Source organism: Callionymus lyra, chromosome 19 (genome assembly GCF_982586985.1).
Source record: "Callionymus lyra chromosome 19, fCalLyr1.hap1.1, whole genome shotgun sequence".
NCBI lineage: Eukaryota > Metazoa > Chordata > Actinopteri > Syngnathiformes > Callionymidae > Callionymus > Callionymus lyra.
In genome coordinates this window covers 2387363-2409237 of record NC_141836.1, presented here as the reverse complement: position 1 = coordinate 2409237, position 21875 = coordinate 2387363, and the positions used below count along the sequence as shown (strand labels likewise).

At 41.7% G+C, this 21875-nt stretch overlaps 2 protein-coding genes, 1 long non-coding RNA gene and 3 other non-coding genes across 6 annotated transcripts; 4 read left to right on the top strand and 2 right to left on the bottom strand.

The window, feature by feature from the left end:
- The first annotated feature begins 24 nt into the window (after nucleotides 1-24).
- On the top strand, nucleotides 25-6235 carry LOC148058910 (N-terminal EF-hand calcium-binding protein 1-like). Its single transcript, XM_087781787.1, has 11 exons — nucleotides 25-694; nucleotides 2187-2211; nucleotides 2417-2525; nucleotides 2777-2802; nucleotides 2860-2957; nucleotides 4078-4413; nucleotides 4536-4589; nucleotides 4662-4774; nucleotides 4829-4906; nucleotides 4967-5058; nucleotides 5125-6235. The coding sequence occupies exons 1-11, from the start codon at nucleotides 581-583 to the stop codon at nucleotides 5151-5153; spliced, it is 1074 nt and encodes a 357-aa protein (XP_087637913.1). The 5' UTR covers nucleotides 25-580; the 3' UTR covers nucleotides 5154-6235.
- LOC148058911 (uncharacterized) lies at nucleotides 2532-4176 on the bottom strand. Its single transcript, XR_015709420.1, has 3 exons — nucleotides 4051-4176; nucleotides 2845-2994; nucleotides 2532-2780 (listed from the first exon to the last, which is right to left on the bottom strand). It is a non-coding gene; the product is annotated as an uncharacterized LOC148058911 (long non-coding RNA).
- A 2290-nt stretch (nucleotides 6236-8525) lies between the features above and the next one.
- On the bottom strand, nucleotides 8526-8820 carry LOC148058909 (Nuclear RNase P). Its single transcript, XR_015709522.1, has one exon.
- Nucleotides 8821-9460: 640 nt separating this feature from the next.
- Nucleotides 9461-9701, top strand: LOC148058908 (RNase MRP). Its single transcript, XR_015709519.1, has one exon.
- A 380-nt stretch (nucleotides 9702-10081) lies between these two features.
- On the top strand, nucleotides 10082-10376 carry LOC148058907 (Nuclear RNase P). The gene has a single exon (XR_015709521.1).
- Nucleotides 10377-12575: 2199 nt separating this feature from the next.
- LOC148058906 (large neutral amino acids transporter small subunit 1-like) lies at nucleotides 12576-19325 on the top strand. The gene is made up of 10 exons (XM_087781770.1): nucleotides 12576-13056; nucleotides 13686-14153; nucleotides 15274-15399; nucleotides 15806-15911; nucleotides 15969-16013; nucleotides 16167-16394; nucleotides 17473-17569; nucleotides 17633-17782; nucleotides 17883-18057; nucleotides 18179-19325. The coding sequence occupies exons 1-10, from the start codon at nucleotides 12984-12986 to the stop codon at nucleotides 18238-18240; spliced, it is 1530 nt and encodes a 509-aa protein (XP_087637896.1). The 5' UTR covers nucleotides 12576-12983; the 3' UTR covers nucleotides 18241-19325.
- Nucleotides 19326-21875: the final 2550 nt, after the last annotated feature.

Here is a 21875-nt window from a genome sequence, read left to right as displayed (position 1 = left end):
GTTTTATTCTGAGCACATTTAATACAAGTTTAATTCAGATTGTTTATCACATTTTGAATTTAATATTCAGCATATTCTATTTGTGTTGACTTATTTAATGCTAGTTGATATGTAATAGAAAATTGAGGACTTGCTTTGTTATATTAACAGTTCATGTTATATAGAAGGAATAACATTCATTATTTAAGAAGTGTTGACATCGCAATGTTGAAATAAAAAGCTATAAAAGCTTAAAATAATAGCAGAACCGTCTCATTTAAAATGCTTTTAAAGGATTAAATGTCGATTCAAACATTCCGTGCGCAGTTATACATCTTATTTCACTGTTGAACGTTTCTATTTTATTTATTATTTTACTAAGAAACGCAACTTTTCAACATTTAACAAAAACATCGTTTAAATCTCGTGCTTACAGTGTCGCCGGCATCCAGCAGAGGGAGCTGTTCGCAGGCCGCGGGGAGGCGGGGCTCCGGGATGTTGACGAGGAAGAGTCGCGCGGGCGGAGGGACTCTGACGTCACGCACGGTCTTCTCATCCTCCTGGACCATCAAGATCTTCTCCAGACCTGAACCTCGTCAGGATGTTCGCTTGTACTGAGCTCATCACGATGTGTCTGCAGTCCAGCAAACACGAACATCTGAGGAAACTGGACCGGAACCAGAACCAGCGCCGCGGAACCGCGCTCGTCCAGGACGTGAGTCTCACCATCTTCACGTTTGATGCGTTCATCTGCCTGAACTGTGACGTAATAGACGTGAAGGTTCGGACACCGTGGAGCGTGAATGACGTCATCATCACCCGCATCATTTTATAACGATTCTGTTGGACCTTCTTCAGCGGTCCAGCTCGACCGTCACTGACGGTTCGTGACGAACAGAAGATGAATCATGATCTCCACATAGTGCTGATGGTCCTGATGCTTCTGATGGTCCTGATGGTCCTGTTGGTCTCATATGGTTCTGATGGTCCTGCTGCATCTGATGGTCTGATATGGTTCTGAAGGTTCTGATAGTCTCAGATGGGTCTGATGGTCCTGGTGGTCTGAGATGGTCCTGATCGTCCTGATGGTCTGAGATGGTCCTGATGGTCTCAGATGGTCCTGATGGTCTGAGATGGTCCTGATGGTCTGAGATGGTCTCAGATGGTCCTGATGGTCTGAGATGGTCTGAGATGGTCCTGATGGTCTGAGATGGTCTGAGATGGTCCTGATGGTCTGAGATGGAAGATGAAAACATGCATCTACTTCTTTGTCTGTATCCATTAGCATCAGTGTTTCCTTCACTTTCATGGTTCAAAAGTGTTTAAATAACAGAAGGTTCTATATTGTTCTATGTTGACGGTTCTTCAGTTCAAGAGGTTAATGATCGACACTTGAAAAACTCATGGTTCCCAGAGTTCATAGCAAACTAAAGTGCATGAGAAAACAAGTGCATGTGAAGTCATCCAGAGGGACAGGAAACAGGAAGTGAACAGGAAGAAAACAAGGAACCCACAGTTGGACGTACCTTCAGGTGACACCACCTGACGTCTTCAGCTGCTGCTCAGGAAACTGGATTCAAACAGGAAGTGGTCATGAGTTGATTTTCAAATTAAAAGTACTTCAAAGATCTTTAAAAAATAAACGGTTAGAATCTCAAAGCTGTGATCAACGGATGTTAATATGTGAAGGTCATGAGGTCACCAGGACAGAAGCACAAAGGTCACAGTTCATAAGAGGTCACCAGGACAGAAGCTCAAAGGTCACAGTTCATAAGAGGTCACCAGGACAGAAGCACAAAGGTCACAGTTCATAAGAGGTCACCAGGACAGAAGCACAAAGGTCACAGTTCATAAGAGGTCACCAGGACAGAAGCACAAAGGTCACAGTTCATAAGAGGTCACCAGGACAGAAGTGTCACTCAAGGAAGAATGAAGAGGGAATTTTATTAATTATCCTCGACTGATCGTTCAAGTCTTTGTTTGTTTCACTAATGAAGCTTTTAATTCTCATTCTTCTTCTTCTTCTTCTCCTCCTTCTCTTCTTCTCTACTTCTCCTCTTCTCTACTTCTCCTCTTCTCTTCTCTTCTTCTCTTCTTCTCTTCTTCTCTACTTCTCTTCTTTTTCTCTTCTTCTCCTCCTTCTCTTCTTCTCTACTTCTTCTCTACTTCTCCTCTTCTTCTCCTCCTTCTCTTCTTCTCCTCCACAGATCCTGCGCCGGGCCGACAAGAACGGTGAGAAGAACCAGACGTTAGTGACTTGATGGTTAATGACTGAAGGTCACGCGTGTAATCGTGTCAAGAGTTGTGAAGATATCTTGAGATACTGACAACAAAGTATTGTTTCTTTTACAAGATACAAACTTATTATCAAATACTTTCTGAATGAACGTAGTATTTAATATTCATTGGAGATGATGAAGGTCTTTAACTTCCTCAGACGACGGGAAGTTGTCTCTGGAGGAGTTCAGGTCTCACTTCACTGACGGGATCTTGAGTGAGGAGCAGATGCAGGAGCTTTATCAGTCCATGGACCAGCAGCAGACGGAGTGAGTCTTCTGGACCACACACGTGCACACACACGTGCACACAAACGTGCACGCACACACACGTACACACACGTTCCTCAGTGATTGACACGTTGAAGATGATCACATGGAAGTATTGACTACAGTAAGGTCGTCCAGATGTTGAAGGTCTTCCATGTGAGGCTCCAGATGTTCAGGGTTGAGCAGTGACGTGTGTTGTGCGGACGAGCAGATCTTTCTCTGAACATTAAACTTCTTCATGTCTTCTTCAGCAATCTGGACATAGAACACCTGTCAGGTAACGTCTGAGCTGCTCCTCAAAGCTTCTTGATCTCAGGACCTTCTTCTCCCCCAGAGTTCTTCAGTCCACACCTGGGCGAGTACATGAACGTGCTGTCGGCGCTGGAGAAGCTCAACGTGGCCATCCTGAAGGCCATGGACAAGACCAAGGAGGTGAGGGGGCGGGGCTTGAACTGACACCCATCTCGACCTGTCGATCAAATACACCTTCAGGTTCCTGAACAAAAGATTTAGATAGATAGATAACTCAACAACTCAATAACTCAATAACTAACTCAACAACTCAACAACTAACTCAACAACTCAACAACTAACTCAATAACTAAATAACTCAACAACTCAATAACTCAATAACTCAACAACTAACTCAACAACTCAACAACTAACTCAATAACTCAATAACTCAACAACTCAACAACTAACTCAATAACTCAACAACTCAACAACTCAACAACTAACTCAATAACTCAACAACTCAATAACTCAACAACTCAATAACTCAACAACTCAACAACTAACTCAATAACTCAACAACTAACTCAATAACTCAACAACTAACTCAATAACTCAACAACTCAACAACTAACTCAACAACTAACTCAACAACTCAACAAATAACTCAACAACTCAACAACTAACTCAACAACTCAACAACTAACTCAACAATTCAACAACTAACTCAACAACTCAATAACTCAACAACTCAACAACTCAACAACTAACTCAATAACTCAACAACTCAATAACTCAACAACTCAATAACTAACTCAACAACTAACTCAACAACTCAACAACTAACTCAACAACTCAACAACTAACTCAACAACTCAATAACTCAACAACTCAACAACTCAATAACTAACTCAACAACTAACTCAACAACTCAACAACTAACTCAACAACTCAATAACTCAACAACTCAACAACTCAACAACTCAATAACTCAATAACTCAACAACTCAGTAACTCAGTAACTCAATAACTCAACAACTCAACAACTCAACAACTCAACAACTCAACAACTCAACAACTCAGCACCGAGAAGACTCAAACCTCTGCCAATGGAACCATTTTCAGACTCAAACTGAGCCTTTGACAAACTAAGTTGATGCTCATTTCAATCTATTCTCCTCTGGGTCGTGACCTCACGAGCTGGTCGTGACCTTGACCAGGAGGTCACAGAGCAGATCATGTTCCCACTGAAGTGTTTGACGACATGTTTTCCGTTGTGGTCGCGAGAAAGAACCTTGTTAACGATGATGTGGTTCCTCAGGAGTACCAGGGCTCGTCCGTCCTGGGCCAGTTTGTGACCCGCTTCCTGCTGAGAGAGACCTCCACTCAGCTGCAGTCCCTCCAGTCCTCCCTAGACTGCGCTATGGGGGCCGTCCACGAGCAGGAGGGCCTCGCAGGGAAGACGGCGGCGAAGAAACCGCAGGACCTGCCGATCCAGAAGGCGCCCAAACGGCCCGGACGCCGCATCCAGAAGAACATGTGTCTCTCGCCCACGGACCCGTACTCGGGCATGTTGACCACAGGGGTCAGCGTGGAGCCCGACAACCACTGGGGCTCCCAGATCAACCAGCTGGAGCAGCTCATCGACAAGCTGGAGGTTTGCAGTTACACCATCGCAACACTAGGAGGCGCCAAAAACACTTTTGTTAAACCACTGACGGAGCCTTTAAGGCGCTCGTCAAGGAAGTCCTGACATGAATCTTCTCCACTGTTCCTCAGAGTCCACACCTGGAGCCGCTGAAGGAAGACTCTCTGGCGGGGACGTACAAATCTGTGAGTGTGACCTGGTCTGACCTTCAGCTGGACGAGGCTGACCTCTCCTGACCTCTAATGCCGTCCTTCTAGAACATCCTGCTGGTCCAGAGGCAGATGTGTGTGAAGGAGAGGGATGTGGAGAACTTCCAGCAGGCTCTGAAGACCTACACCGACAGCACCAGCAGCCACGAGGACAACCTGCAGTACGTCCTGGTCTGACGTGTCCAGCAGCTTCTTCACCTCTGTGTCTGTTCCAGCATCTCCGTCCAGAACCTGCCGGACAGATCCTGCTTCATCATGTACGAGTTCTGGCAGGACCGGCTCTCCTGGATGAGGTCAGAAGGTTGAATGCTGTGGATCTTCTGAAAACATCTCTACTTACTCTTGCTCTGCAGCTTCCAGCAGTCGTGCAGCAGCAAGAGCTTCCAGAACTGCATCGTGGACTCTCTGGAGGTGGACGAGATGATCTCCACGATGCTGCTGCCTGGTAGGAAGACACATTAGTCCTCCTGGACCATCAACCTCAGTAGATAAACTGGTGTTTGTTCTTCAGCTTCCTGGTGGATCATGAACAACAACTGAGGACGTTCAGCACGAAGGTCTTGAAGGTTCTTCAATAGTTGCATCAGTAGAACATGAAGCATGACTTTTTCTTTCTAACCTTAAACGTAGTTTCAAAACCTGTGATGTCGTACTTCCTTGTTCCTGCTCTCGACAGGAAGTGATGTCACTGCAAGGTTTCTCTCTAGAGAAGGTCGAAGACGTCGTTGTTCACGTGTTTTTATATTGAAGATGTTGTGTAGTTGAAGTGGGATTATCAAGAGTGTGTGTCAGGAGAGTTGTGTAGTTCAAGAGGGATTATCAAGAGTGTGTATCAAGAGAGTTGTGTAGTTGAAGTGGGATTATCAAGAGTGTGTGTCAGGAGAGTTGTGTAGTTCAAGAGGGATTATCAAGAGAGTTGTGTAGTTCAAGAGGGATTATCAAGAGTGTGTATCAAGAGAGTTGTGTAGTTCAAGAGGGATTATCAAGAGTGTGTATCAAGAGAGTTGTGTAGTTCAAGAGGGATTATCAAGAGTGTGTCCAGAGAATTTTGTAGTTAAGGTGGGATGTATGGAGAGTGTGCATCAAGAGAGTTGTGTAGTTAAAGTGGGATGAATCAAGAGTGTGTCAGGAGAGTTGTGTAGTTCAAGAGGGATTATCAAGAGTGTGTGTCAGGAGAGTTGTGTAGTTCAAGAGGGATTATCAAGAGTGTGTATCAAGAGAGTTGTGTAGTTATAATGGGATAAATCAAGAATATATATTAAGAGAGTTGTGTAGTTAGGTGGGATGTATGGAGATTGTGTATCAAGAGTGTGTATCAAGAGAGGTGTGTAGTTAAAGTGGGATAAATCAAGAATATATATTAAGAGAGTTGTGTAGTTAGGTGGGATGTATGGAGAGTGTGTATCAAGAGTGTGTATCAAGAGAGGCGTGTAGTTAAAGTGGGATAAATCAAGAATATATATTAAGAGAGTTGTGTAGTTAGGTGGGATGTATGGAGAGTGTGTATCAAGAGTGTGTAACTAGTGGTTGTTGCTGCTACGATGAATCTCTTCGACACGACAAGTTTACGTTGACATGTGAATTATGTGTTTCTAGCATGAAATAAAGTTCACAAAATCTTCCTTGAGTTGTGAGTTTATTTCCTGCAGGTCGAGACAATTAAATTAGAACAAAAGTTGATTAAGTTAAGTTTGTTCATTTTATTTTCTTTGTTTTCATCCTTAATTTATCACTCATTTGTTCATTAGTCATTATTTTTACATTCATTTTTATATTCAATTTTTTTTTTTTTTTTATAATTCATTTTTTAAATAAAGTTTCATGATGTAGTTTTATTTAAGAGCATTTTAAAACATTGCATTGATTTAATTGTCACTTTAACTAAATGTCGACATTTAGTTGATATTCTGACACGAACTCGCATGAATTAATCATTAGATCGAAACTTTATTGATATTGAAATTCTTTATTAGCTTCAGCTGCGACTTTATTTCTTAGACATGGCGTTCATTAAAACTGATGTTTAAATTCAAAGTGTCGTCAAAACATGGAAGAAACACCTGCAGTGGAATCTTTCTCAGGTGAGGACGCGTCAAGTTTGAACCAGGTGTACTCACGTGACCCCGAGAACTTTCACCATCCAAGTATTTTCTTGATTTTTAAGAAACACTTCACGGTCTGGACGAGAAACTTCCGCTCACCTGCGGAAACACCTGTCTGCGTCACTTCCTCGTCACGCTGTCGTGGATCGATCAAACGGAGATCAAAGACGCATCAGATCAGACATCAGTGCAGGTGATCATTGACGGAAGTGACGACATAAAAACACATAATAATAATAATCTCTATTTATATAGCGCCTTCACTTCCTGTAAGAGCCGGTGACGTCACTGGTGTGTTTGTAAATATTCAAAGTTTGATTTTCTTTATTTATTTTTTACTTTTTATAAACAACAACTTCTTGATCTAGCGAAACACAAACCAAAAACAACACTGACACCTAGTGGTGACAAAGCATCACTGACACAGTCAGACAGTATAAAGTATAAAATTGGGCGGAGAATAGATAGTGAGTATTAAACTATAAAGTTATGTATAAAAGTAATAAAGTAATAAAGTAATAAATAAAAGTGGGTGGAGAATAAAAAACAGTATAAAGTTATATATAAAACAGTATAAAAGTGGGCGGAGAATAGATAGTGAGTATTAAACAGTAAAAAGTTCCATATAAAAGAGTATAATAAATAAAAGTGGGCGGAGAATAGATAGTATTAAACAGTAAAAAGTTGTATATAAAAGAGTATAATAAATAAAAGTGGGCGGAGAATAGATAGTATTAAACAGTATAAAGTTATATATAAAAGAGTATAATAAATAAAAGTGGGCGGAGAATAGATAGTGTTAAACAGTATAAAGTTGTATATAAAAGAGTATAATAAATAAAAGTGGGCGGAGAATAGATAGTATTAAACAGTATAAAGTTGTATATAAAAGAGTATAATAAATAAAAGTGGGCGGAGAATAGATAGTATTAAACAGTATAAAGTTATATATAAAAGAGTATAATAAATAACAGTGGGCGGAGAATAGATAGTATTAAACAGTATAAAGTTATATATAAAAGAGTATAATAAATAACAGTGGGCGGAGAATAGATAGTATTAAACAGTATAAAGTTGTATATAAAAGAGTATAATAAATAAAAGTGGGCGGAGAATAGACAGTATTAAACAGTATAAAGTTCTATATAAAAGAGTATAATAAATAAAAGTGGGTGGAGAATAGACAGTATTAAACAGTATAAAGTTCTATATAAAAGAGTATAATAAATAAAAGTGGGTGGAGAATAGATAGTATTAAACAGTATAAAGTTGTATATAAAAGAGTATAATAAATAAAAGTGGGCGGAGAATAGACAGTATTAAACAGTATAAAGTTCTATATAAAAGAGTATAATAAATAAAAGTGGGCGGAGAATAGACAGTATTAAACAGTATAAAGTTGTATATAAAAGAGTATAATAAATAAAAGTGGGCGGAGAATAGATAGTATTAAACAGTATAAAGTTGTATATAAAAGAGTATAATAAATAAAAGTGGGCGGAGAATAGATAGTATTAAACAGTATAAAGTTGTATATAAAAGAGTATAATAAATAAAAGTGGGCGGAGAATAGTATTAAACAGTATAAAGTTGTATATAAAAGAGTATAATAAATAAAAGTGGGCGGAGAATAGTATTAAACAGTATAAAGTTGTATATAAAAGAGTATAATAAATAAAAGTGGGCGGAGAATAGATAGTATTAAACAGTATAAAGTTGTATATAAAAGAGTATAATAAATAAAAGTGGGCGGAGAATAGATAGTATTAAACAGTATAAAGTTGTATATAAAAGAGTATAATAAATAAAAGTGGGCGGAGAATAGTCTGAATTGGGTTCTGTTTCATCTCATCCATTGAACTCACTTTGCCAGCCGCGAGTTATTCCAAGTCACGTGCACCGCATCCACCAGTGACGCGCATAGTGACGTCACGTGGCTTCTCCTGCTAGGATGACGCGCAGACCATGTTGCTGTTGACTCGCTCACCTGAGTCAGGTGACGCCCTGCGAGGGCAGCGATTGGCTCTTGACTCAGACCTTCCCCGAGGTGATTGGTGGAGTGACGAGCACTCAGCACGTGACCTCTACGATGAGCTTCCGCCCACAGTGTGACGATGGAGATCTCACGACTATATAGCAGTGCGCGCGCACACACACCTGTCACTCACGGTGCTCACCTGTCCTGACTCTCAACCTTCAAGATTTCTTTAATGTAGTCATTAGCGCTATATGTTCAACAATAATGTTCTTTTATTGACGCAATTCAACTCTTGCATCTAATTTGAGCTCTATTGCTGGCAGAAGTGCATGCTGGGAAGTATTACGGACGAATGAAGATTTAAGCGTAAACATATTTACATTTTTATACTCTTTTAATACACGCTTGGATATAGAAATATCATATTAATACTAATTTAGTACTAACTTACTAAGTACTCATTTACTAACTTAAAGCCAGGATGCACTGAATCAACACAAAATAGGACAGTGTCTCTTTAAATCACCCACAATCCCACATGTTTTTTTAGTTCTTGTTTGTTTTAAAAAACCGTTTTCACCAGTTGACGTTATATAGTTTATATATGTTGAGATGATGTAATGCTTCTATATTTATATATATATATATTAGTTCTCACACTACATGTATATGAACTTATATATTCAATTAATAAATCTGTGCACCGTGAGTGAACTCTACGTCGAGATGTCGCTCAATATAAAGCCGTCGGGCGTCGAGCTTCATCCGGGCATTCAGAATACTTGCTGTCTGAGTTACAAGCGGAGAACACGTTTCTCGACGTCACTCAGGGGAAAGTCCCCGGATGAAGGGCAGAAAGTGTCGAGGGTAAAGCCGAACCTGACGCGTCATCACTGATCAAGGCTGAGACGCTGCGGCTGAGCCTGGTGCGTCACGTCAGCCTCGTCCTACGTCACAGACATGCAGGTGACGTAACGTTCACAGAACGGGGCTCATTCTCTGAATGCACTGTTTTGGTTATTAATCATTATTGTTAATCCTTATTATTTATCATTATTATTAGGTTGTTAATAAATTGTTGTTAATAATCATTATTATTTTTTTATTATTATTGTTAATCATTATTGTTGTTAATAATCATTATTATTTATCATAAATCCTCATTAGTATTAATCCTCATTATTAGTTGTTCAGACCTTCATGATCTGATCCAGACTTACGTTCTATATAAATATAAATAGAGTAAAATAGAGAAGTTGAACATATAGCGCTAATGACTACATTAAAGAAATCTTGAAGGTTGAGCGTCAGGACAGGTGAGCACCGTGAGTGACAGGTGTGTGTGCGCGCGCACTGCTATATAGTCGTGAGATCTCCATCGTCACACTGTGGGCGGAAGCTCATCGTAGAGGTCACGTGCTGAGTGCTCGTCACTCCACCAATCACCTCGGGGAAGGTCTGAGTCAAGAGCCAATCGCTGCCCTCGCAGGGCGTCACCTGACTCAGGTGAGCGAGTCAACAGCAACATGGTCTGCGCGTCATCCTAGCAGGAGAAGCCACGTGACGTCACTATGCGCGTCACTGGTGGATGCGGTGCACGTGACTTGGAATAACTCGCGGCTGGCAAAGTGAGTTCAATGGATGAGATGAAACAGAACCCAATTCAGACTATTCTCCGCCCACTTTTATTTATTATACTCTTTTATATACAACTTTATACTGTTTAATACTATCTATTCTCCACCCACTTGTATTTATTATACTCTTTTATATAGAACTTTATACTGTTTAATACTATGTATTCTCTGCCCACTTTTATTTATTATACCCTTTTAAATATAACTTTTATACAGTTTTATATATAACTTTATACTGTTTAATACTCACTATCTATTCTCCGCCCACTTTAATATATAACTTTATACTATTTTCTATTCCCCGCCCACTTTTATCCTCACACTATTCTCCGCCCACTTTTTTACTCACACTATTCTCCGCCCACTTTTATTCTCCGCCCACTTTTATCCTCACACTATTCTCCGCCCACTTTTATCCTCACACTATTCTCCGCCCACTCTTATCCTCACACTATTCTCCGCCCACTTTTATCCTCACACTATTCTCCGCCCACTCTTATCCTCACACTATTCTCCGCCCACTCTTATCCTCACACTATTCTCCGCCCACTTTTATACTCACACTATTCTCCGCCCACTTTTATCCTCACACTATTCTCCGCCCACTCTTATCCTCACACTATTCTCCGCCCACTCTTATCCTCACACTATTCTCCGCCCACTCTTATCCTCACACTATTCTCCGCCCACTTTTATCCTCACACTATTCTCCGCCCACTCTTATCCTCACACTATTCTCCGCCCACTTTTATCCTCACACTATTCTCCGCCCACTTTTATCCTCACACTATTCTCCGCCCACTTTTATCCTCACACTATTCTCCGCCCACTTTTATCCTCACACTATTCTCCGCCCACTCTTATCCTCACACTATTCTCCGCCCACTTTTATCCTCACACTATTCTCCGCCCACTCTTATCCTCACACTATTCTCCGCCCACTTTTATCCTCACACTATTCTCCGCCCACTCTTATCCTCACACTATTCTCCGCCCACTTTTATCCTCACACTATTCTCCGCCCACTCTTATCCTCACACTATTCTCCGCCCACTTTTATCCTCACACTATTCTCCGCCCACTTTTATCCTCACACTATTCTCCGCCCACTCTTATCCTCACACTATTCTCCGCCCACTTTTATCCTCACACTATTCTCCGCCCACTCTTATCCTCACACTATTCTCCGCCCACTCTTATCCTCACACTATTCTCCGCCCACTTTTATCCTCACACTATTCTCCGCCCAATTTTTTACTCACACTATTCTCCGCCCACTTTTATCCTCACACTATTCTCTGTTCACTTTTATACTCACACTATTCTCCGCCCACTTTTTTCCTCACACTATTTACCGCCCACTTTTATCCTCACACTATTCTCCGCCCACTTTTTTACTCACACTATTCTCCGCCCACTTTTATCCTCACACTATTCTCTGTTCACTTTTATCCTCACACTATTCTCCGCCCACTTTTATCCTCACACTATTCTCCGCCCACTTTTATACCCAAACTAATATCAATGAAAGGTAAAGTAATATCAATTAAAGGTAAAGTAATATCAATGAAAGTTAAAGTAATATCAATGAAAGGTAAAATAATATCAATGAAAGGTAAAGTAATATCAATGAAAGTTAAAGTAATATCAATGAAAGGTAAAGTAATATCAATGAGAGTTAAACTAATATCAATGAAAGGTAAAGTAATATCAATGAAAGTTAAAGTAATATCAATGAAAGTTAAAGTAATATCAATGAAAGGTAAAGTAATATCAATGAAAGGTAAAGTAATATCCATGAAAGGTAAAGTAATATCAATGAAAGGTAAAGTAATATCCATGAAAGGTAAAGTAATATCAATGAAAGGTAAAGTAATATCAATGAAAGGTAAAGTAATATCAATGAAAGGTAATGAAAGGTAAAGTAATATCAATGAAAGGTAAAGTAATATCCATGAAAGGTAAAGTAATATCAATGAAAGGTAATGAAAGGTAAAGTAATATCAATGAAAGGTAAAGTAATATCAATGAAAGGTAAAGTAATATCAATGAAAGGTAAAGTAATATCAATGAAAGGTAAAGTAATATCAATGAGAGTTAAACTAATATCAATGAAAGGTAAAGTAATATCAATGAAAGGTAAAGTAATATCCAGGTGTAAATACGTGTGTTGACGTATGCAGGAGTTCAAAGAGAATAAGACATATTTGCGTCTCAAGCATCACCTGCGACACAAACACTGGATTATGAACAAACTCAGATTACGGATCACATGGTCGTTAAACTCACCGGCTGCAGCCAATTAGAGGCTCCGGCACTCAAGTGTGGGCGTCGTCACTGGAGCCGCCTGGAGGGAGAGTGTGTGTGTGTGTGTGTGTGTGTGTGTCAGCTCGAGTCTGAGGGATGAAGGCAGTGTGTGTGAGATGTATGTGTGTGTGATGCATGTGTGTGTGATGCGTGTGTGATGTGTGTGGCGGGGGAGGGGGTTTAAGTGTGTGAGTCCAGCAGAGAAAGGCGTCAGACGAGGACTCGCAGCAGCAGGAAGGAGACAAAGAAGGAGACAAAGAAGGAGACAAAGAAGGAGACAAAGAAGGAGACAAAGAAGGAGACGACATACAGAAGGAAACGACATACAGAAGCGTCGACAGCGAAGATGGCTGAGCCGGAGGTGAAATGTCGAGGAAGCCGAGAGAGTGTAGCCAGGGCGGCGTGCGAGAGGATGACAGGTGAGGGAACCATGTGCTCTGATGCAACGTTTCATCTTCAACTTTCCTGTTGGACCTGCTGAACAATGGGAGGAAACCGGAGTTCTGACCGGTTTAGACTCGAACTACACAACATTGTTTGTTTGGAAACTTGTTCTCACAAAACACACGTGTGCGTTTAAATCATCATTATTGTTGTTGTTGTTGTTGTTGTTGTTGTTGTTGTTGTTGTTGTTAGTCTGAAAACATCAGTGTTTGGATGAGAAGTGTGTGTGTGTGTGTGTGTGTGTGTGTGTGTGTGTGTGTGTGTGTGTGTGTGTGATATTTATTTAGTGCTCTTCTAGACCAGACAAAGCTCTAAAACAATAAAAAATAAAATATTTACTTTAAAGATCAAGATAAAACTGAGACAAACACAGGAGTCTGGCGTCCTGTCCAGGGTGTCCAACGCCTCTCACCCTGAGAAGCTGGGAGAGACACATGTGGGTTTAAATCATGATGAAAAATCTATAGTATTAATAAGATCATATATATATATATATATATATATATATATATATTAATGTTATATATTTATCATTAATATCATAATAATAACAGTTGGTTTTGGTTCTGGTTCTGGTCCGATGCTCACGTGTTTCCTGCGTCAGGTGAAGACGAGGCTGAAGGTCAAGGGTCGGACCTGATGGTCTCCGAGGGTCCGGAGAAGATCCAGCTCAAGCGCAGCATCACGCTGGTCAACGGCGTCGCGATGATCATCGGAACCATCATCGGGTCGGGAATCTTCGTGACCCCGACGGGCGTCGTCAAGGCGACCGGCTCGGCCGGACTCTCGCTGGTGGTCTGGTGCGTGTGCGGCGTCATCTCCACCATGGGGGCGCTGTGCTACGCCGAGCTGGGGACCACCATCACCAGGTCCGGCGGCGACTACACCTACATCCTGGAGGTCTACGGAGATCTGGCCGCTTTCCTCAAGCTGTGGGTGGAGATGCTGATCATCCGCCCGTCCTCTCAGTACGTGGTGTCGCTGGTGTTCGCAACGTACCTGCTCAAGCCCTTCTTCCCCAGCTGCCCCGTGCCTGACAGCGCCGCCAAGCTGCTCGCCTGCGCCTGCCTGGGTGAGTCCTGTGACATCACGTCCTGTGACATCACGTCCTGTGACATCACATCCTGTGACATCACGTCCTGTGACATCACAGTAACGTCCTGTGACATCACGTCCTGTGACATCACAGTAACATCCTGTGACATCACAGTAACATCCTGTGACATCACAGTAACGTCCTGTGACATCACAGTAACATCCTGTGACATCACAGTAACGTCCTGTGACATCACAGTAACGTCCTGTGACATCACGTCCTGTGACATCACAGTAACATCCTGTGACATCATAGTAACGTCCTGTGACATCACGTCCTGTGACATCACAGTAACGTCCTGTGACATCACAGTAACATCCTGTGACATCACGTCCTGTGACATCACAGTAACATCCTGTGACATCACGTCCTGTGACATCACAGTAACGTCCTGTGACATCACAGTAACATCCTGTGACATCACGTCCTGTGACATCACAGTAACATCCTGTGACATCACAGTAACGTCCTGTGACATCACGTCCTGTGACATCACAGTAACGTCCTGTGACATCACGTCCTGTGACATCACAGTAACGTCCTGTGACATCACAGTAACGTCCTGTGACATCACAGTAACGTCCTGTGACATCACAGTAACGTCCTGTGACATCACAGTAACGTCCTGTGACATCACGTCCTGTGACATCACAGTAACGTCCTGTGACATCACGTCCTGTGACATCACGTCCTGTGACATCACAGTAACATCCTGTGACATCATAGTAACGTCCTGTGACATCACGTCCTGTGACATCACGTCCTGTGACATCACAGTAACATCCTGTGACATCATAGTAACGTCCTGTGACATCACGTCCTGTGACATCACAGTAACATCCTGTGACATCACGTCCTGTGACATCACGTCCTGTTACATCACGTCCTGTGACATCACGTCCTGTGACATCACAGTAACGTCCTGTGACATCACAGTAATGTCCTGTGACATCACGTCCTGTGACATCACAGTAATGTCCTGTGACATCACAGTAACGTCCTGTGACATCACAGTAACGTCCTGTGACATCACAGTAACGTCCTGTGACATCACAGTAACGTCCTGTGACATCACGCTAACATCACGTCTCCTCAGCGTCGCTCACCTTCGTCAACTGCATCAGCGTCAGAGCCGCCACTAAAGTGCAGGATCTTTTCACGGCGTCGAAGCTCCTCGCGCTCGTCATCATCATCCTCTTCGGCTTCATCCAGATCTTCACAGGTGAGTCATGAACACTGTGTTTGTTACCTGTAGATATTATCAGACAACTATTATATACATTACTATTATATACATATATACTGTATATATACATATATACATATACATATATATATATATATATATATATATATATTATCCAGATCTTCAAATGTTGTCATGTTGTGTAGATGTGTTGTGTAGCTCGACAAGTGTCCCACAAACACACCTACATGCTCTGTTGCCATGGAAACCAGTCACACTGAGTTCTTTCATTAGAACAGAGGAAGGATTGTGTGGTTGTGTGTTTGTGTGGTTGTGTGGTTGTGTGATTGTGTGGTTGTGTGATGTGTTGAGGAGGTGATCCCAGCGTGAGAAGATCAGGTGGATCATGTGACTTGTGTGATCATGTGACTTGTGTCCTCAGGTGAGGTGCCGTACCTGAGCCCCGACGTAGCGTTCGAGGGCAGCAGCTACGACGTGGGGAACCTGGTCCTGGCTCTGTACAGTGGACTCTTCGCCTTCGGCGGCTGGTGAGTGAAGATCCAAACATTCCTGAGGAGGTTCCTGAAGCTGCTCTTGTTCGTCAGGAATTACCTGAACTACGTGACGGAGGAGATGGTCAATCCAGAGAGGTGAGCCACATTCCTCAGCATCGAACCCACAACCTTCAGTTCCTTCAACACCTGAAGGTCACGTCAACACAGATGGAACGTGGCCTTCAGGAGACGAAGAATGAAGATCAACAGGTGTTGACGAGAGAAGTCGTGTTTCTTCTTCACCATCAGGAACCTGCCCTTGGCCATCATCATCTCGATGCCCATCGTCACCGTGGTCTACGTCCTCACCAACATGGCCTACTTCACCACGCTCTCGCCCGCCGCCATGGTGGCCTCGGAGGCCGTGGCGGTGAGTTTCGGCGAGTACCACCTCGGCGCCATGGCCTGGCTGATCCCCGTGTTCGTGGGTCTGTCGTGTTTCGGAGCCGTCAACGGATCCTTGTTCACCTCGGCCCGGTGAGCCTCAGCCTCTGGTCCTTCAGGATCTGTCGTGAGGAACATCTTTCCATGAAGACTTTTTAACTAACTTTGCATTTTTCACAAACCACTAGGTGGCACTGTTCTATAATCCTCTCAGTGTTTTAGACATTTATAGAGCGCAACACAACAACAACAACACAACAACGACACAAACACATTCTTTGTTAAAAAATATTTAGTTTTTCTAAACATCATTTTAAGAACAATCGTGTCAATAAAAGTTGATCAACAAGATCTTCAACTATTTAGAAATGTGTCGTCAGTGAAGACAATTTATTAATGATGATGATGATGATAAAGATGATTATGAGGATAAAGATGATGATGATGAAGATGATGATAAAGGTGATGATGATGAAGATGAAGATGAGGATAAAGATGAAGATGAAGATGAGGAAGAAGATAAAGATGATGATGAGGATAAAGATGATGATGATGAAGATGATGAAGATAAAGATGATTAGGAGGATAAAGCTGATGACGATGAAGATAAAGATGATAAAGATGATGATGAAGATGATAAAGATGATGATGATGAAGATGAAGATGATACAGATGATGATGAAGATGATGATAAAGGTGATGATGATGAAGATGAGGATAAAGATGAAGATGAAGATGAGGAAGAAGATAAAGATGATTATGAGGATAAAGATGATGATATAGGTGATGATGAAGATGATGATGATCATGATGAAGATAAAGATGATGATAAAGGTGATGATGATGAAGATAAAGATGATGATATAGGTGATGATGAAGATGATGATGATCATGATGAAGATAAAGATGATGATAAAGGTGATGATGATGAAGATAAAGATGATGATATAGGTGATGATGAAGATGATGATGATCATGATGAAGATAAAGGTGATGATGATGAAGATAAAGATGATGATATAGGTGATGATGAAGATGATGATGATCATGATGAAGATAAAGATGATGATAAAGGTGATTATAATGATGATGATGATAATGATGATGATGAAGATAAAGATGATGATAATGATGAAGATAAAGATGATGATGAAGATGATTCCTCTGTCAGATTGTTCTATGTGGGAGCTCGTGAAGGTCAACTTCCTGCTGCTCTGGGTCTGGTCCACACAGACCTCTTCACTCCGGTGCCGTCGCTGGTCTTCACAGTAAGACCTTCATATATTCCGTTAATATGCCTTCAGAGCTCTGAGAGATGTTTGTCTCCTCAGTGTCTTCTGTCCATGATCTACGCCGTCTCTCAGGACATCTTCTCCGTCATCAACCTCTTCAGCTTCTTCACGTGGCTGTGCGTGGGGATGGCTGTGGCCGGGATGGTGTGGCTGCGCTTCAAGAAGCCTCACCTGAGGCGCCCCATCAAGGTGCGTCAGCCTTTCATCCTCACGAGTGGCGCTCGAGTGTCTTTGTCGTCTGTGGACAACAAGAGACGCCGTGTCCTTCACGAGCCTCTGATCTTTTCAGGTCTACCTGGTCGTTCCCGTCACGTTCGTCCTGAGCTGCGTCTTCATGATCGTGGTTTCCTTCTGGGCGGCGCCGTACGAGTGTCTCATCGGCGTGGGCATCATTCTCACAGGTATCCCGGCGTACCTGCTGGGCTACAAGTGGAAGAAACCGCAGGGGGTCCGTAAGATGCTGGGTGAGTCGGAGCTTCATGTTGATGCTGCGAGTCCGAGGCTGTTTGCTCAAGGGCGGCCGAGCATCTGTTTGTTTGGATAAACGTCTCCTGGGGAGTCAACAGACAAGTCTTCTCTCCTCAGAAATCTTCACAACGTTCTGTCAGAAGATCTTCATGGCGGTTCCTGAGGAGGCGTCGCAGTAGGACGTGGATCAGGTTTACGTTCGTGACCACATCGTTCTATAAGCTCCGTCGGTTCTGCATCCGAGCTTCACACTCACAACTTATGGACTTTATTATTTTCGCCCCGGAACGTGGAATACATTGAATGTTTTCATTTTCCTGCCGAAAAGCAGGATTAATAATAATTAATATTTATAATATAATAATAATAATTATTAATAATTAAGCTTTGGAAACATCTGTGTGTTTGATGATCTACTGACTCCTTCAAGAAACATCTCAAGACTTTCTTATTTGAGCTTTTTTTTGTCTTGATCTTTAAAGTATATATTTTATTCAATATTGTTTTGATTGTTTAAGTTCTTTGTGACCCTGGTCTAGTAAAGTTCTCTACAAATACAAATGACTTACTTACTAACAGTATAATTCTATGAGCTAAGCTGCTAGCAGAAGAACATCTGGTCATGTTTGACTCTGGCGTGACTTCCTGCCCTCGCGTGTCACAACAGGAAGTGACATCAGTTTCATAATGAGCTCTTTTTGTTGACGACATCGACACAAAAGTAACGACGGACATGTTAGCTGAAGCTAAACGTGTTGACTCTCATGTAGCGAACACTTGGACGATTGTTTCGACACTTTCATGTTTTTTAAAAGCACAGCTTCAGTTTTTTACATCATTAATGATTGTGTTGTGATCATTGATCGCAATGTTTTTGTTGTGTTTCAAAGTCTGGGATGAAGAACTGCTGTGTTTGTGTCTCCAGCTGTGGCTTTACTGTCTTTTGTATTCAGACCAAAGTGAATGTTGTGTCTCTAAATACGTGTGTGCGTTCAGAAGTCGTTCGAAACAACATGTGTAACAGTTTTGACTTCTGGAGCTGCTGTGAAGTGGAGTCAGATCCAATGTTGTGACACAGTCGTGTATAAACGTCAAATCACTTTCAAATGTTTAACGGATGATGGTTTGTGTTGTTATACGTCGAGTAAACGTGTCGGTGGTTTGAGAAGCACAAATGGAAACGTGCCTGAAACGTCTTTGTTTTACTTCCTTGTCGTCAAGACGTGAAAATAAAGATATTTTTGTTGACGACGTTCAGCCCCAATGTTGTCGTGTCGGATCAATAAGGTCTGATCAGTTCCATCAACAAGTTAATGTGAATCTTTGTGTCTTTGTCACACGTCGACGTTTCATTTCGTTGAGGAAATGAAACGTCGACGATGGAGACACAGGCTTTATTAGAGATGAAAGATTAAAGAACGACTGAGTCTCGTCAATATGAACAAACATGGACACACAACTGTTGTTATTGCAGCACAAATATAGAATGAATTGAACATAGATATGGACAGATTTTAACACTTTATCCATAGATTTAGTCTCTTTCATTTACAAGTTTAAGTCTGTTTAGTTTCATACTCGTGTTGTGTTTAACAAGGTTAATAATGACGTCATCTTGATTAAATGTACACCATGACCTCTAAATCTAGTGAACCCATGACCTCTGAATCTAGTGAACCCAAGACCTCTGAATCTAATGAACCCAATACCTCTGAATCTATTGAACCCAAGACCTCTGAATCTAGTGAACCCAAGACCTCTGAATCTAATGAACCCAAAACCTCTGAATCTAATGAACCCAAGACCTCTGAATCTAATGAACCCAAGACCTCTGAATCTAATGAACCCAAGACCTCTGAATCTAATGAACCCAAGACCTCTGAATCTAATGAACCCAAGACCTCTGAATCTAATGAACCCAAGACCTCTGAATCTAGTGAACCCAAGACCTCTGAATCTAATGAACCCAAGACCTCTGAATCTAATGAACCCAAGACCTCTGAATCTAATGAACCCAAGACCTCTGAATCTAATGAACCCAAGACCTCTGAATCTAATGAACCCAAGACCTCTGAATCTAGTGAACCCAAGACCTCTGAATCTAATGAACCCAAGACCTCTGAATCTAATGAACCCAAGACCTCTGAATCTAATGAACCCAAGACCTCTGAATCTAGTGAACCCAATACCTCTGAATCTAATGAACCCAAGACCTCTGAATCTAATGAACCCAAGACCTCTGAATCTAGTGAACCCAAGACCTCTGAATCTAATGAACCCAAGACCTCTGAATCTAATGAACCCAAGACCTCTGAATCTAATGAACCCAATACCTCTGAATCTAATGAACCCAAGACCTCTGAATCTAATGAACCCAAGACCTCTGAATCTAGTGAACCCAAGACCTCTGAATCTAATGAACCCAAGACCTCTGAATCTAATGAACCCAAGACCTCTGAATCTAATGAACCCATGACCTCTGAATCTAGTGAACCCATGACCTCTGAATCTAATGAACCCAATACCTCTGAATCTAATGAACCCATGACCTCTAAATCTATTGAACCCAATACCTCTGAATCTAATGAACCCAAGACCCCTGAATGTATTGAACCCAAGACCTCTGAATTGGTCATTGGTCCTCATCAATGACAAAATGATTGAACTGCTTAAAAAACTGCAACGTTGTTGTGTCTGGAAACCCCCTCATGCCGCTGTTGCTGTTACTGGCTAGTGGCTGCTAAGTGAGTCCACGACACACGACCGATATTGACACATTTCAGTGACACAACACTAAACCCATGTTTGGAACCCCCTTATGGGCCCCGACTTGGCTGCTCTCGACCTGTAGTTCTACTGGTTTAACCATTTTTAGCTCATCCATTAGTAGTAAAACCAGCATGTTTTATATATCCAGGCACCTTGTATCATAGCTACATGTATGACGATTTGAACGGACCAAACGGTCCAGAATTCAGTGAATAATAGTATTTTAAGTTGAGAAGTACCTTCTTACCTGTAGTTGTTGATGCCTCTGATGACACTGAACCAAGATGGCGGCGCTTGATACACATCCGTCTGCAGTCGATGAATATTTTCCGCAGCAGTACGAGGATAAACACGTCTTTGTGACATAAATATCAATATTTAGGTTCTCATATTTCTTGAAACCAAACGTGCTGCCAGCAGGTGTCACTAGTGTTCCTACAGCTCGTTGAAATCATCGTTAAATAGTAGAAGAAGAAGCTGTCGCGTCATTTCCTGTTTGTAGCAGCAGAGTTTGATTTGAGACAAACTATCTGTGGAGGATTAGTTACTAGTTAGTACGTACACTATCCTGATGATACTAACTTCTAGTATACTAAGAGAAGTATGTTTAAGACACAGCTCTGGACTGACATTCGTTTCTTATGTTAATTTATACTTCCGGGTTGCTGCGCGGAGACATCCGCTACAAAATAAAAGCTTCTGTTTTCAAAATACGTTAATTTCTGCTTCAATGAACCACCTGACGGTTCCGCTGTTGGTGGAGAAAAGGTATGAAATCTTATCTGAGTCACGTGATAGCTGTGATGTTGACGTCACGTCTGTAATAATCATCAGCACTTTTGTTTTTCCTGCTACACTTGCTGCGAACAAACACCAGGGGGCGCTGTTGTGTCAGTGAAGGGAGAAAGAAAAAGAGAGGGAGCTAAAGAAGGATAAGGAAGAGGAAGAGATGAAGGATTTATATCCAGACATTAATGTGAAATTCAAAATAAAATAATTCTCTGAGTTTTCAACACAAAGTACAAAAAACAACCTGGAATAAGAA